The 15,478-nt window shown below is 35.1% G+C and overlaps 1 protein-coding gene across 2 annotated transcripts; it reads right to left on the bottom strand.

The window, feature by feature from the left end:
- Positions 1-11,138: 11,138 nt before the first annotated feature.
- Positions 11,139-14,387, bottom strand: LOC149538680 (S-adenosylmethionine decarboxylase proenzyme-like). Of its 2 annotated transcripts, none has more exons than XM_089802917.1 (2): positions 14,139-14,387; positions 11,139-12,437 (listed from the first exon to the last, which is right to left on the bottom strand). In XM_089802917.1, the coding sequence occupies exon 2, from the start codon at positions 12,388-12,390 to the stop codon at positions 11,317-11,319; it is 1,074 nt and encodes a 357-aa protein (XP_089659043.1). In that variant the 5' UTR covers positions 12,391-12,437; positions 14,139-14,387; the 3' UTR covers positions 11,139-11,316. The 2 variants fall into 2 exon arrangements, with proteins under 2 accessions (XP_089659043.1, XP_089659042.1); XM_089802916.1 differs by lacking the exon at positions 14,139-14,387 and adding an exon at positions 13,655-13,734.
- Between the last annotated feature and the right edge of the window lie 1,091 nt (positions 14,388-15,478).

Raw genomic sequence — 15,478 nt, 5'->3', positions numbered from 1 at the left:
GACCGAGTGACGGATGGTAGTATTGACCAAGTGCCATGAGAAATTGCAGAGTTGCTAAATGAGTATAAAGACATTATTGCTGAAGATATTCCTGATGGTTTACCTCCTGTAAGAAGTATAAGTCATTGTATGGATTTGATTCCTGGAGCTAGTTTTCCAAACAAAGCACCATATAGATTGACACCTACAGAGAATGAAGAACTTAACAGACAAGTGCATGAACTATTGCAGAAAGGTTTGATCAGAGAAAGCTTGAGTCCATGTGTTGTACCTACTGTATTAGCACCTAAAAAGAATGGAGAATGGAGAATGTGTACTAATTCCAGAGCCATTAACAAGATAACAGTGAAATATAGGTTTCCTATGCCAATAATGGATGACATAATGGATTGTTTGAGTGGAGCAAAGTATTTTACCAAGATTGATTTGAAGAGTGGCTATCACCAAATTAGAATTAGAGAAGGTGATGAATGGAAGACTACTTTCAAGACAAAAGATGGTTTGTATGAATGGTTGGTTATGCCCTTTGGTTTGACTAATGCACCTAGTACTTTCATGAGGTTGATGAATGAAGTTCTGAAAAGATTTTTGGGTAAGTTTGTGATTGTTTATTTGGATGATATTCTGATATTCAGCAAGACTAAGGAAGAACATCTTGAGCATATTAGGCAAGTATTGCAGACATTGAAAGAGGAAAAGTTGTTGATCAATCTGAAAAAGTGTTCTTTCATACAAGAAGAGATTGTGTATTTGAGATTTGTGATTTCAGCTGATGGTTTGAAGATGGATCTTGAAAAGGTTAAAGAAATTTTGTAATGGCCTACACTTGAGAATGTAAGTGAGGTAAGATCATTTCATAGTTTGGCTAGTTTTTACAGAAAGTTTATAAATAATTTCAGTGCTGTTTGTAATGCTATGACTAAAACAATGAGGGGAGATAAAAAGGAATTCAAGTGGATGCATGGAGCTGATAAGAGTTTTGAGACTTTGAAAAAAAAGGTTGTTGAATTACCTATATTGGCTTTACTTGATTTCAACAAAGTATTTCAAGTTGAATGTGATGCAAGTGGTAATGCGATAGGAGTTGTATTAAGTCAAGAAGGTAAGCCTATTGCTTTCTTTAGTGAAAAGTTGAATGATGCTAAAAGGAAATATTCTGTGTATGATCAAGAATTTTATGCCATTGTTCAAGCATTGAAGAAATGGAGACATTATTTGATGCCTAAGGAGTTTGTGTTGTACATTGATCATAAAGCTTTACAATACTTGGGAAGTCAACAGAAATTGAATCAAAGACATATGAAGTGGGTTGAGTATTTTTAGAGTTTTACATTTGTGATCAAGCATAAGAGTGGAGTTACTAACAAAGTTGTTGATGCATTAAGTAGAAGACGTTCTTTGTTGACTGAAATGAAGGTTGAAGTTCTTGGTTTTGATGAGATGAAAGAGTTATATGATGTTGATCTTGATTTTTTTGAGGCGTGGAGAGAGTGTAGAGCACCAAATCTAACAGATCACATAAGTAAGTATGATGAGTATTTCATTCAAGAAGGTATGTTGTTCAAAGGCATTCAGTTGTGTATTCCTAGAAGTCCTATGAGGTTGAATTTGATTAAGGAAAAGCATAGTGGTGGATTAGCTGGACATTTTGGAATTGATAAGACATTGAGTTTGCTGAAAGAGAAATATTATTGGCCAAAAATGTATAAGGATGTTCAAAAATTTGTAAAGAGTTGTGGAGTTTGTCAAGTTGCAAAGGGAGTGAGTCAAAATACTGGTTTGTATACACCTATTACTATTCTCAAGAAACCTTGGATTGATATCAGTATGGATTTTGTTCTTGGATTTCCTAAAATGGTGAAGGGGTATGATTCCATATTTGTTGTAGTGGATAGATTTTCTAAGATGGCTCATTTTATACCATGTAAGAAGACATCAGATGCTGAGCATGTTGCTGAACTTTTCTTTAAAGAGATTGTGAGATTGCATGGATTACCAAGAAGCATTATTTCAGATAGAGACAGTAAGTTTGTTGGTTATTTTTGGAAGACTTTGTGGAAGAAGATGGGTACTGAATTGAAGTTTAGTTCTACATTCCATCCATAGGCAGATGGACAGATAGAGGTTGTGAATAGAAGCTTGGGTAATTTGCTGAGATGTTTAGTTGGGAATAAATTGAGTAATTGGGAGATGGTATTGGCACAAGCTAAATTTGCATATAATAATTGTGTAAATAGGAGTATAGGGAAGACACCTTTTGAGATTGTTACTGGAATGCATCCTAGAGGTATATCAGATTTGAGAGATGTTGTTGGTGAAGAAAAGAAAAGCATTGCAGGAGAAGAATTTGCTGAGTTTATGGAGTCCTTGCATAAAGAAGTGAAGTTGAGGTTGGAACAAAGTAATTAGAAGTATAAGGAGAAAGCTGATCAGTCTAGAAGACACCACGATTTTCAAGTTGGTGATGAGGTGATGGTTCATCTAAAGAAAGGAAGATTCCCAGTTGGAACATATAGCAAGCTGAAAATGAAGAAAATTGGACCTTGTAAGATCCTGAAAAAGTTTGATAGTGGTAATGCGTATGAAGTTGAGTTACCTGATGACATGGATATATCTCCTATATTTAACATTGCTGATTTGTATAAGTATCATGAGTTAGAGGATGAAGTTGTTATACTAGATGATTATCCTAAGAAACAGATTGAGGAAGTTGAACAGATATTGGATCAGAGAGTTGGCAAGAGTACAAGAGGAAAAGATTACTATGAATATTTGGTGAAGTGGAAGAACAGACCTATTGAAGATGCTTCATGGATTTCTCAATTTGAGTTGGATTCAGCTCAGGTTAGGACATCTCAATGATTCAGGAGAATCATTTCTTCCAACCTCAGTTGTCTGATGCAAGAGCATCCTGGTTTGCCTTGTTATCCTGCTCTTTTTTTCTTCTTTTGCAGTTGGTGCCAAGTTCAGGCACCGAGTTACTGTAGCACTCATTAGGTGTCGAGTTACTGTAGCACTCTTCAGGTGCCGAGTTCCAATCACACTCTTTAGGTGTCGAGTTACTGTAGCACTCTTCAGGTACCAAGTTCCTATCGCACTCTTTAGGTGTCGAGTTATTGTAGCACTCTTCAGGTGCCGAGTTACTGTAGCATTCTTTCAAGTGCCGAGTTAACCAGTGGATGTTGAGTGATCCTTCATGTGCCAAGTTATCCAGTGTATGCTGAGTGCTAGTATTTGGACATGATTTTTGTGAGCTGACTTGTGGGAATTATTTCATTTGCGACATTTCATTTAAGATCTTTTCTTGGGATGAGTCCAGACTGTTGTTGGGTTGGCCCTCCTCTTATGTAATGTTCTAGAATGTTCTGTAAGCCATTTTGGCAAGTATAAATAAAGAGTTTAGGCTTAGAAGCTAAGTACATTTTTAGAAGAAGGAAAGTTTTGAGGGAGCAAAACTGAAATTGCAAATTTTCTGTTGGATCTTTGAATCTGAACGTATTGTAATTGGCCGTAACCCAGAAGGCCTCATAGCTGGGCATGTATGAAGATATTTTGATGAATCAATAGAAGTATTTCCCTCTTCTCCTCCTTTGGTTGTTGTCCACTTATGTTTGCTTTCGTTGTGTTTACTCTTGCAGGGTGGTTTGGATAGTTGGGTGAGCCTTTGGCCCTGGTTATTCATCCTTTGCCTGCATCACTAAGGCTTTACAAAATATATCCAACTTTCTCGATAGATTAGTAATGTTTTCCTCTGTCAATTCAATGAGAAGAGAGGTGTCGCATGAAAATTGCACATTGTTAATTTCCTCCATATTAGGTAGCTTAACTCCTCTAACCCTAGGTGACATAGAATTGTCTTTGAGGATGTAGTGCAAACTATCAACTACAAATACAAATAGTGAGGGGGAAAGTGGGTATCCTTCTCTTATGGATCTAGTAAGTCAAAAAGGTTCTGATATAATGCCATTAACTTCTATAGTAGCATGAGCTTCTTCCATTAGGGTGAACACCATTTTGATGAATGTCCTAGGGAATTCCATACATTCCAACATCAATTCTATGAATTTCTACTCAATTCTATCATATTCCTTCTCATAGTCTATCAAAAACATACCTACATGTTGCCCAAAAACTTTGGCCCATCCATAGTTTCCCATCAGGTAATTAGGTTCTCCATAATGTTTCTGCCTTTGACAAATCCAATTTGTGTGAGGTTAATGACATATGGTAAAACCTCTTTGAGTTGAAGGGCAAGCATTTTCGCAATAATTTTATATGAAACATTAAGGAGCATGATGGGTCTCCAGTTTCTTATCAGGGCCTTTTCACCTTCCTTGGGTATGAGTTTGATAAGTCATGAATTGATAGTAGCACCAAGTGATCCAAGTTCCACCCCTTCTTGATATAACATTAAAATGTCTTTCCAAATCCATTCTATGTGGGTTTTATATAATTCCATAGGTATTCTATCCAGTCTTGGGGCCTTATCATAATTCATTTGGGACATGGCTTGAATAATCTCCTCTTTAGAGATGGGGGCACTTATTCTAGTTTTGTCTTCATCTAACACCTTTTCTAGAATTAGTTTCCTAATTCAAATTCTTTCACTTTCCATGTCCAACTTTTGTTATTCCAATGTAAATAGATTGTAATAAAACTAAGCAAAGGCTTTTACAATCTCTCTGGGTTCAGTAATCAAGTTGCCTTCCTCTCTAAGAGTTCCAATTTTGTCACTAGCTTCCTTATTCTTAAGAATACGAAAGAAGTACTTAGATCCTTTGTCTCCATGCTCAATCCATTTAATCCTTTCTCTAGTCTTGGCCCCCTAGATCTTGAAATTTTGGATTCTTCTCAGAGCATCTCTAGCTTCAATTAGAGCCTATTGATGAGAAGAATCTTGTGGATTAGATTGTAGGCTATCTTCTGCTTCAACTAAAGTGTTATGCACTTCTGGATCCTTCCTTTTCATAACTTTGGCCCTCTTTTTCTTGACAATCTTAAAGACTTGTCTCCAACTTTCAATCATTGTGTTCCACCTTAAGGTAGCATCCGACTGTTTAACCACACAATGGTTAAATCATCTTACCATAACTATGGTGGTATTGAGGTCATCATCTTTTAGTAGAATGACATTTAAGGAAAATCCCTTAGCTCTAGGATAGTCATCCTTTGGCTTGCCAATCCAAATGATATGGGCAATAATGGGATGATCATCAAATAGTGTAAATGGGTATACCAACACACTAGACTCTTCCTCTAAATTTTGAAAGCTAAAATTATTTCTATTAACATAGAATTTGTCTAGTCTGAAGTAGATTTTGTTTTTCGCTTTGTGGAAGTTGGTCAATGTATACCAGATTCCTTTTGTTCATCTTTTCTACCAGCCTTTGGATTGAATAATAAATGTTTGTTCATCATTTTTCTCCAAAAAAACTTCTCATCTCCTTTCCATTCAAATCTACATCCCCCTATCTTGTCTTGTTGGTCCTCTATCATGTGGAAATCACCAAAAAATATTTAGGGGATATTACATATTTGGGATATCCAATTCCATAGAGAGATCCTACTTGCATGATTATTGGGTGCATATAGTGAGAAAATTCCAAATTTCTCTCCTTGATGATCCAATATTATCCATATAGCCCTATTGCATGGTGAGGAGCCCCATTCAATGACAAGTTTCTTCCATTTAGGGCTGACCAATATGGCAAACCCTCCTCTACCTTTCTCATGACTAGTAAAGTAGGGTTTTTCTTCTCCCCAAATATATTTTAGTGTTATGTCAAGTTAGAAACCAATCACCTTAATTTCCTGAAGCATTAGAAAAAATATTTGTCCTTATGTGCTCTAAGAAGCCTCTCACCCAAGTATCTCCTATCCATGGATTCCAAACCCCTGACATTCTAGGAGATGTATTTGGCCATTAATTATTAGGTGGGTGGATAGGTTTACCATTAGGAGATTTAAACCTCTTGAAACATTTAGGCAAGTCATCTTTTAGAGTTTTAGAATTCTTTTTTATGGTGGAGGATTTAGATGGCCTTCCTCTCTTTCCACTAACCCATTGTTGTCCTTCCTTCAACAACTTAACTCCTAGATTTCCTTCCCTAGTTTTATCCTCTCATTTCCTCCTAGGCTTCCATTCTTTTTTCTTTTCATTAAACACAAAATTCTCCTCCTTCCTATCCATGCAAATCTGTTGAGATTCTATTCTTTCTTCCTCGTTATCTTTCATAACCTGATCTTCCTTGTCATTTTCACTCAAAGTTCTAATATCAGAGACTAACTTCCTCATATTCTACCCAAGGGTCGATGACATACAAGGGTCTTCACTGGCTAGAATCACTACTAGATTAAAGCCATTGAGTTTATCCTCTTCTTCATATGAGTTTATGATGGTGACTAGTCCATCACTCTTGGGAAACTCTTTAGGGTTACATTTTTCATCCCTAAGAGAGGTAGGGGGATTACTCCTATAATCTTTCCCTTTAAGGAGATTATCTACTTCCTCTAGAGGAGGTAAGATTGGGTAGAAATTAGATTATGTTCTAAATCTATGCCTTGATTTTCTCCAACATAATTTGTTGGGAACTCATTGTCCTATGCTTAGGTTTTCCTAGAGCCATCCCAATGGATTCCAGGGAAGGATTGAGCATGGTAAGGTTAAAAGAATCTTGGGAAAAGGACTGTAAAATATTTTCAGTTAAGGGTTTGAAAGAGGGTTGCCAACTCCAAATAAAGGTTCTCTGAAACCTTATGAGTCTCAACATTCAATCAAGGGAACATATCAGGTTGATCCTTTCTAAATTTAACAACATATTTGGTTTTCCCTTTCATGGCTCTCAGGTTGTTTTGGCTAACTGAGTTCATGACTAGTTTAGAATTGCAAATGAGGGGGCAATTCTTCTAGATGTGACCATCTTTCCTGCAAAGGAAGCATGAATTGACACCTCCCAAAAATGAAAGAGGAAAACTATAATTATCACCTCAAATAAGGAAAGAAATATAATTAGGGAGGTCTTTACCTAGGTCGATGGCTATCAAAACCCTAGCATCTATGTGCACTAGTAGAATGGGTGATTTATCAATTCTAGTGACTTTTCCAATAGGGTCCAAAGCTTGAGGAATTAGGTTCCAAAGAAATGATGGGATTTTCCCAACTATCAACCACTACGGTGTTGAGAGGGCCATGATTTCATCATTAACTACATTGGGAGACCATGGGATAACACAAAATGTTGAGTTACCAATTCTCTAGAATTGTCTCTCCACCACATGTTTTTGGGATTTAGGGTCTTTGAATTTTTTTTTTTTTTTAATACACTTTTAATTATTCTACAAAATGAAAACTTGAGCCCTAATTTTTTTTACCACTAGTTTTGCATCCATTCATTTAGGTATGTTTTGGAAGGAATTTTTTTGATGTCTTGGGTGGCTAGAAAAATGGTAGTGTCGTTGAGCCTAACAATTTCATTCTCTATTGCTTTGGGGTAAAAGCACAAACCCGTGTCACCTTTTATAAAGAAAAATGATCCCAGAATGCAAACTATTCAACTTTAATGACATAAAAATGGTATTTGTGTTTAGAATTTGAAGATGATGTAAACTGATGAAATGTGTGAAATTGGATGAATTTTACGCCTACAATTTTTTAAATTTATTTGAGTAAGAATTTATTCATTTAAAAAAAAATTGAAGTCCTTTTTTTAATTGCAAAAAGTATAGGTTGTTGTTCTCATCAAACAAGTATATGGAAATCATCATTTTTTGCTCTAATTTGAAAATGTGTTATGGATGACATGTACCTCTAGGGAACGAAAAAATAAATATTAGTTTTTGATGTATATTTTCTTTGTTATAAGTACTTGAGTTTGACCTTACCTGAAACCAACAATTTTTACCTCCTATAAAAACTTTCCAATCAAATCTACACCTTTTGAAAAGAATACATATTCTTGAAGATGACTCTCTCCTCTAGGGATAAATATAAATATTAATTTTTTTTTATAGGATTTACTATTTTTTTTTTCATTTTTTGAGTGAGCGTCTTCTCAAATGTTAAAAAACTTACTTATAATATTTTGAAATTTTAACATACTATAACTAATCAAAACACTATGCTATTTATATAATGATGATAATGACACTGAGATCTACAAAACGATATTTTTAGTACTCGAAAAAAGTTTAGTTTTGATAGAGAAATGAGATCTAGCCAAAATAGGTTTAGAGGTCCTGAAATGTGACACCGATCTATGCTTTTATCCTTTATTCATCTAAGAATTAGGAACAAGGACATATGAAAGAGTGGAGGAATCCTTACCTATACTCCCTTCTTGAGTAGTACCTACTCTTTCAAATTTTTCTCCATTAGAGATCATTGGTTCATTCCTCAAAGCTTGCACAAACAATTTTGAAAGCTCTACAAGTTGAAAGAAGGAGTTTTGATGTTTTGAAGGTAGTATTTCCTACAAAATACTGCTTGGAGATGAGGTACTCATTATAACCCCCCACTCTATGCAACATTAATTCCTCCAAGCTGTCTGTTTTGTCACCTAGGGCAAATTGTAGGCCCTATACGCTCGGTTGCAGAGTAATCCTCTAGAAATTTTTTAATTATTTATTATAATTATCTTGATAAAAGATCTTATGTAATTGTTACACAAATATAATTACTTAACCTAATCTCATCTGCATTGTTTTTGATTGTCTTATCTTTGATTGTTGTTTATTAAATTTAAATATTTTGGAATTGAACTAAAAGTTTAAGATTGATATGGACTAAATCATACTCCCCTCTCAATATCTGAGTGTGTACATAGGTAATATAAAATGCAAACATTCATCTAATCCAAAATATGGGTCCTTCAATCAAATCTTCAAGACTCAATAAATTTACACATGAGAAGAGAGGACACAATGATCTAGAATGCATCCAAAAACTAAGTGAGAAATACCTATCAATTCATTCACAATCTAGAATTAACCTTCTCATGAGTAAGGTTGTTAGATTGTTAGAACCTATGAAGTCAATATCCTCAATAGATCCATGTTGAACTCACGTCCAACTCCAATATAGGTTCCTTGATTGATATATTGAAACCAAAGTAAGAGACACCCTATCTCCATAATTCTCCAAAGAACATATACAAAAAGAACAATTCTAATTTCTAGCTAGCTAGAACCAAATAAACTCCTGCATAAATACATTTATTTATCACCACACTAGATCTCTAACTCAAAGATTCTAATTTTCTAGATGTACAAGGATGAACAACCGAGTTGAAGGGATGAATGAAGTGAATTTTTTTCTTAGTTCAATAATCATTATTAAGGTGTCATGGTGATGGAAGTAATAATTGTGTTAGCAAGATTGATCAACAATATTGGATATGGTTAGGAGAAGGAAAATGCATATAAAGTATTTTATTCAGGGGTTCAAAAGGGAAATTTTAATAAATAATGAACTAACATAAGATTAGTTATGGTTAAGTATATTTTAAGGATGAAACAATCAATGCAATTGCAAAAGTAGAGAAAATGATATAAACAAAGGTATTGAAATATCAACATTTGAAGAATTCATGAAAGGGACAAGAGATTAGTTGACAATGATTGGTGATAACTTGATGTTGATAAAATGGTTGAAAGAGATAGGGGACATGTTGACATTGATTAGTAATGACTTAGAAGTGATAGAAGTAATCATTTGAAAAACTTTACAATGACTCGCAATCATTCATTGACTACAATTTATAGAATAATTTTTAATATAATAATTTGATTGGAGTTTTTTAGTTAAAGGAAGAACAAAACAATAGTTTAGAGGAAATATTAGGATTTAAGGAATTATGCGTTTTCAACTTCCTTCATATTACCATATAGAAAGATGTGAAAGAGGTATAACAAATCTAAAATCCATTAGATGGAAATGATATCTAATTAATCATTAGGAAGTGGATGATGATCATAATCTACTAAATAGGTATATACCATCCAATGTCAAAAAAGAAAATCCATGACCATGTAAGATATTTCAAGGGAAATAAATTAATGTGGGATTAATTTGAATATGTTGGTGAAAAATAATAATGTCCCTAGATGACCATTAAGTCAGTGACTAGCCATTTGATAATTGTAAAAAGGTTAGAATCATATAAAATAAGTGTTTTAAGAGGGTTTGAACAAATTATAGTCTATTAAGATTTAATTGCATAGAGTGGGTTGTATTTTGTAGTATTCTTATCTTTTGTAGTCCAAAGATTAATGTATCTTTTACCATTGACGGTGTTGTAAATATTTGTGTAACTCTTTTTGTTCTAAATAAAAATTAAGTTTTCTATGTTGTTAAAACATTTACCCAATAAATGTGAAGGCCACTACGAAGAATATGCACATCTTGGCAGGCCAATCTGCTAACCTGATGAAGACTATGTAGCTGTTCAAGTGCTGGTTTTTGCTGTCCCTTTGCTGTCTTTTCAACTCTGTTTCTGGTTGGCTTCCTGTTTTTCTATTTTTCTTTGCTTTTTCTGGAGGCTTGTTATTTGGTGAACTATGCTTTTAGACTTAGATGTTATCTTTTATGCTTTTTTCTCTAGACTTTTGGCTACTTTGTAAAAGGTTTTGGATCCTTTAAAACCTGTTTTTACTTAATCAAAACATTTACCCAATAAACCTATCCTTTTATGATGAAGATGGTAGTATATTTGAGCATATTCTATTAAATGTACAATCTATGACAAAAAAACCCAATATTTATAATGATTTAAATATTTAAACCTTGATCATGCACTTACACATATTCTAATATTAATATTATATAAGTCTTAAATTTAGATATTAAAATAATCACTATTTGAAACCATTATCAATAACTTAAATATTATTTAATACTATTTTCAAATTCCATTATCTATATCTATATACATGTTTAAAATTAGACTAGATTCAAACAATATCAATTCAATAGTCAAATACTGATTCTACACCTTATCCACACCCTATCTATATATAACATTTGCCCAAAATTAACTTTTCGAGTGTGGATATGTCCAAAACCTTTTAGTCATCTTCCATGCCCAGAAAAAGATGTTGCACGAATGGCTTCAGCGAACGGTAAAGCTCGAAAGTGCTCCATGTTGGGAAACGATAGAATTTAATTACCGTCTTTCATTCTTTCTACATTTACATTCGATGGGCAGATTGATTACGATTCAAAATGGGTATCTTGGATTGAAAAGAGAGGTTATCATTGAATTGCAAGAAAATCTGTTCTGATTACAAACAACCTGCCCTGCTCTTTAAGCTCTGAAGTGATCAAACACTTTGGGCAATTCTTGAGAAAGAGAAGAAGACGAGCAATCCACCTCCAGGCAAAGTTTTATGAATGGGTTCAGTGCATTCATAGCCAGAGAGATGAAAATGAAGAGCTTTTGATCCTTGTTCCTCATGCTCATGAGTAGGCCGATACAGAGAGAAGGACAATGTTCCAGGGCGAAATGAAGATGCAATCTTGTATGTCAAGGCCTTCAGACGATCCATATTTGTGGTGGTCTCCATGATTTCAAAACTGGCATAGCTGCAATTCTCCTCCGGTGTTATGTGAATGGTAGAATATGCAGAGGTATCCCCACCAATGGCATTCATGGAGTAGCCACATGGATCAAAGGCGTAATCACATACCTCGAAGCCCTCAAGGATCTTTGCTATGCCGGATGAAACGCTCGTCTCTCTTGCGCTCTCAAGCCCATTTTCCTTGAAGAACAGAGAGGCAAATGATGCATCAATCTCAGTCATGCAGACCTCCAAAGTGTAAGAAGAGGAAGAGGGTGAAGATGGTATTGGCAGGGTTTTGGCTTGGGCAGAGTAAATGTGCCAAGCACCATTCATGAGCTTGTAGGACTTGGACACCAAGGCGCCAAAGTAGTTTTCAAGGAAGAACACTTCTTCCCTGAAATCAGTGTGGGGAAAAGACTGAGCTTGGGGAAACAGAAATGCCCCTCTGCTGTATCTGCATCCACTCACTCTCAAAGACAGCCCTGATGCGTGGCTCAACAGGGGAGATATTGCGTTGAGAAGCTGTGTGGTTCCACATGTTTTGATTATGATCTTCAGTGGGTACACAAACAGGCTCGACTCAGACAGCACGTAGGAATCCAAGTCAGAGTTGCTGAGGCCTGAAACTATGCTGCACTGTGCTGCACTCAGGATCTCCTCCAGGGCTGACACTTCCAAAGACCTCAACCACCTCTTCTCCTTCTCCTTAACCTTCACTCCATCGCCATCACCACTCTGCTCTGCTCTTTCGCAACATGTGAATTCAATTTCAAGCCTCTTTTCAAACCCTTCAAATCCAGGACAAACCCCTGCTTCAATCTCATCAGAACCCATTTAACCTGCTCTAGATGTTTCGCATTACTCTCGAACAATATAATCTCCTGCAAACAAACCCATCTTAAATCAATATAATCCTCTCGCTGGGCTTCCATCTAAACCAAAAGCTTAGTAGATTCACAGAGCGGACAAGGAAATGTGACTTTTTAAACAAGTAAATTATTAATCCTCTTACTGGGCTTCCATCTAATTTAAAAGCTTGGTAAATTCACATACCAGACATGGATATATGAACTTTTAACACCTTTTTTGACGTATGTCAACTAAAGTTTTATATAAAAGATTATTTCTGGAATCAATTTTGGAATCTACATTCGGAAGCATATTAGTAAACAACCATTATAATCCATCATAAGAAAGAACAGGGGAATAGTAACAGTGGTTGCCAGTACTTTATCATCAGAAATAAGAGAACAAACAATTGATGCTAATCTGCCATTAAAAAGAAGAGAATAGTAAACAATACTTAGCCCAAAGAATGGACTTAACAGAACTAACATCATTGGACACTAATCCATCATTCAAAGCAGGGGAATGGCCATTGACACTTAAAATCCATCATCACAAACAGGGGGATGACAAACAATCGACACTAAATTGTCAGCAGAATGAGAAGAAGAACAAACAATCGACACTAAATCATCATCAGAATGAGAAGAAGAACAAACAATCTACACTAGGAGAAAAGCAAACAATATACGCTAATTTATCGTTAAAATGAGAGGAATAACAAACAATGGACACTAATCTATATCAGAAACAGAGCAACGACAAACAATCAACATGAAACCAATATATTTTCTTTTATATTGAGCAGACATGAAACCATTATTAGAAAGAAGAGAATAACAAACCATGACCACTTATCTACTCTTTTTTAAGAGGAGGACTTCAAACAATCGGCACTAATCTATATTAGAAACAGGGAAGTAACAAACAAACAGCACTAAAAATCCATTATCAGAAACAGGGGAACGGTAAACAATTGACACTAATCTATCATCAGAGAACGAATAACAATCAAGACCAATCCATCATAAGAACTCGGAGATTGACAAACTATTCAATTGACCCATTATCAGAAAAATCTGTTGTTAAAAAGATGAGAACAACGAACAGTGGACACTAATTCATCATGAGAAAGAAGAGAGATATAAACAATCAACACAGTTTTGGAAAGCCAAGCAACAACAAGAGTAGGATTCGGACATTTGCTCAGTCCATCCTCAGAAACAAAAGCAATAAGGAGCTATGAACTTACAAGAAAAAGCCGGAGAGGCAGAGGAAGAAGGGGGAACTTGTTGGGAAGGAGTGAATAAGCAACATATACGGAGCAGTATTGAATGAAGTGGGTAAGATGCATATATTATATATATATATAATGTGCTAGCAAGGGAAAGAAACGGAATTCTCATTGCGCGCATGGGATTGACAGATTTGGTGTCATTGCTATCTTGCACGCACAGGCAAAGTGAATCCCATTGATTCGCCACAACTTCTAATTTCTGAATGCCACTCAGTGCTCACTAATACATGTTTCCTCAAATATAATAATGTCTCACACCCAATTGCTCCATTATAATAGTGTCTCTTATCTAAACCCACATTTCACAAGTTAAGATTGATAGAAAACTCCTAAAACATCCATTCTTGCTAATCTTGACAATTGAAAAAGACAAGAGGAGGCATGATTTTAGAGTGGACAGTGGCAGTGAAAAAACATGCTGCTTGTACTAAGTACTCACCCTGATAACTTTGAGGTGGGTTTCCTTCAGTGATAAACAAAGACGCCAGAGATGTCGGAGTGAGTAGCGAAGAAGAATCACTCCATGATTCTGACACTAAAAAGTGCAGCAGCACAAAGCAGCTCAAGTACAAAGCGTGGACTTTGCATCTTTGCCTTTCAATGGTGGACTTTTGGTGAAACCCAAATATGTATATATAAAGACAATGAAATTAAAAAAACTTTTGCAACATCACGCGTGCTACCATGGTGGAAGGATGTAGCGAATACTATGATTGGTGGCAAGAATTTTGATCTGATATTGGTGGTGAAATTGAGTGGAGTCTCAAGTGGTTCAAGGTGGTAGTTGTTGGAATGCATATCAAATGCAATTGGGCCCCTATTGCCTTCCATTTATCGGCTTCTACACCTTCTAATTAGAGAGCATGCAAGATGACATTGATGACAAATAATCAATAGTAGTCTTCCTTCTTAAGGGTTTGTAGTTTAATTGGTAAGGATGATGGTGCGTCATACCATTTATCAAATTATGTATTTAGAAAAGTCACAGAATTAGATTAGTAAAGAATACAAACATAATAAAGCTATTAGGTGACAACACAAATTGACATTAAGAGAATCATAAAATCATTTGATTACATTTAGATTCCTCCCACTTGAATGCATCAATCTCTAGAGCCATTGACAAGTATATCGATATTGCTTCCTCCTTGTCCCTTGGTTGTCTTTCAATGTTGTTCTTGTCACCCCAACTTTGTTGGCCTTTTGTGCTACATGATTTCACCCAAACAATTCAAAGTTTGTTTAATCATATCTGAAATCCAAGTACAAGATGACATTTGAATGTATATTAAATACAACTGCCCCTATTCGCTTCCATTTATCTACCTCCTGAGCTTCTAATTAAAGCATGTAAGATGAAATTGTTACTAAACTATCAAGCACATACATACTTCTTAAGAGTTCATAGTTTAATCAATAAGAATGATGGTGTGTCATATGGCTTATCAAAGTATCACTTTTGAGAAGTCTTTGTTAGAATTATATTAAGAACAAGAACATAAAATGCACATCAACATATTGTTGAGTAAGTGTATTTTGTATTAAGTTGCATTCTATATGCACTTAATTGAATGTTTTTTACATATTGGAATGATTATGCAATATGTTCTTTTGAGTTGATATTGTATCCTTTAGTGAAAACAAAAACTCGTCTATTATAGGAGTCACAAAAGTAGTATTAGAATAGATAGAGATAACATGTAGAAGTTATTAAGTGATAACACAAATTGACATTATGAGGATCATTAAACCATTTGATTGCATTTAGTTTCCTTCCAC

This window comes from Cupressus sempervirens, chromosome 9, assembly GCF_028749045.1.
Source record: "Cupressus sempervirens isolate cs-2001-9-10 chromosome 9, ASM2874904v1, whole genome shotgun sequence".
In the NCBI taxonomy this organism is placed as follows: Eukaryota; Viridiplantae; Streptophyta; class Pinopsida; order Cupressales; family Cupressaceae; genus Cupressus; species Cupressus sempervirens.
This window is presented reverse-complemented; position numbering and strand designations above follow the sequence as displayed.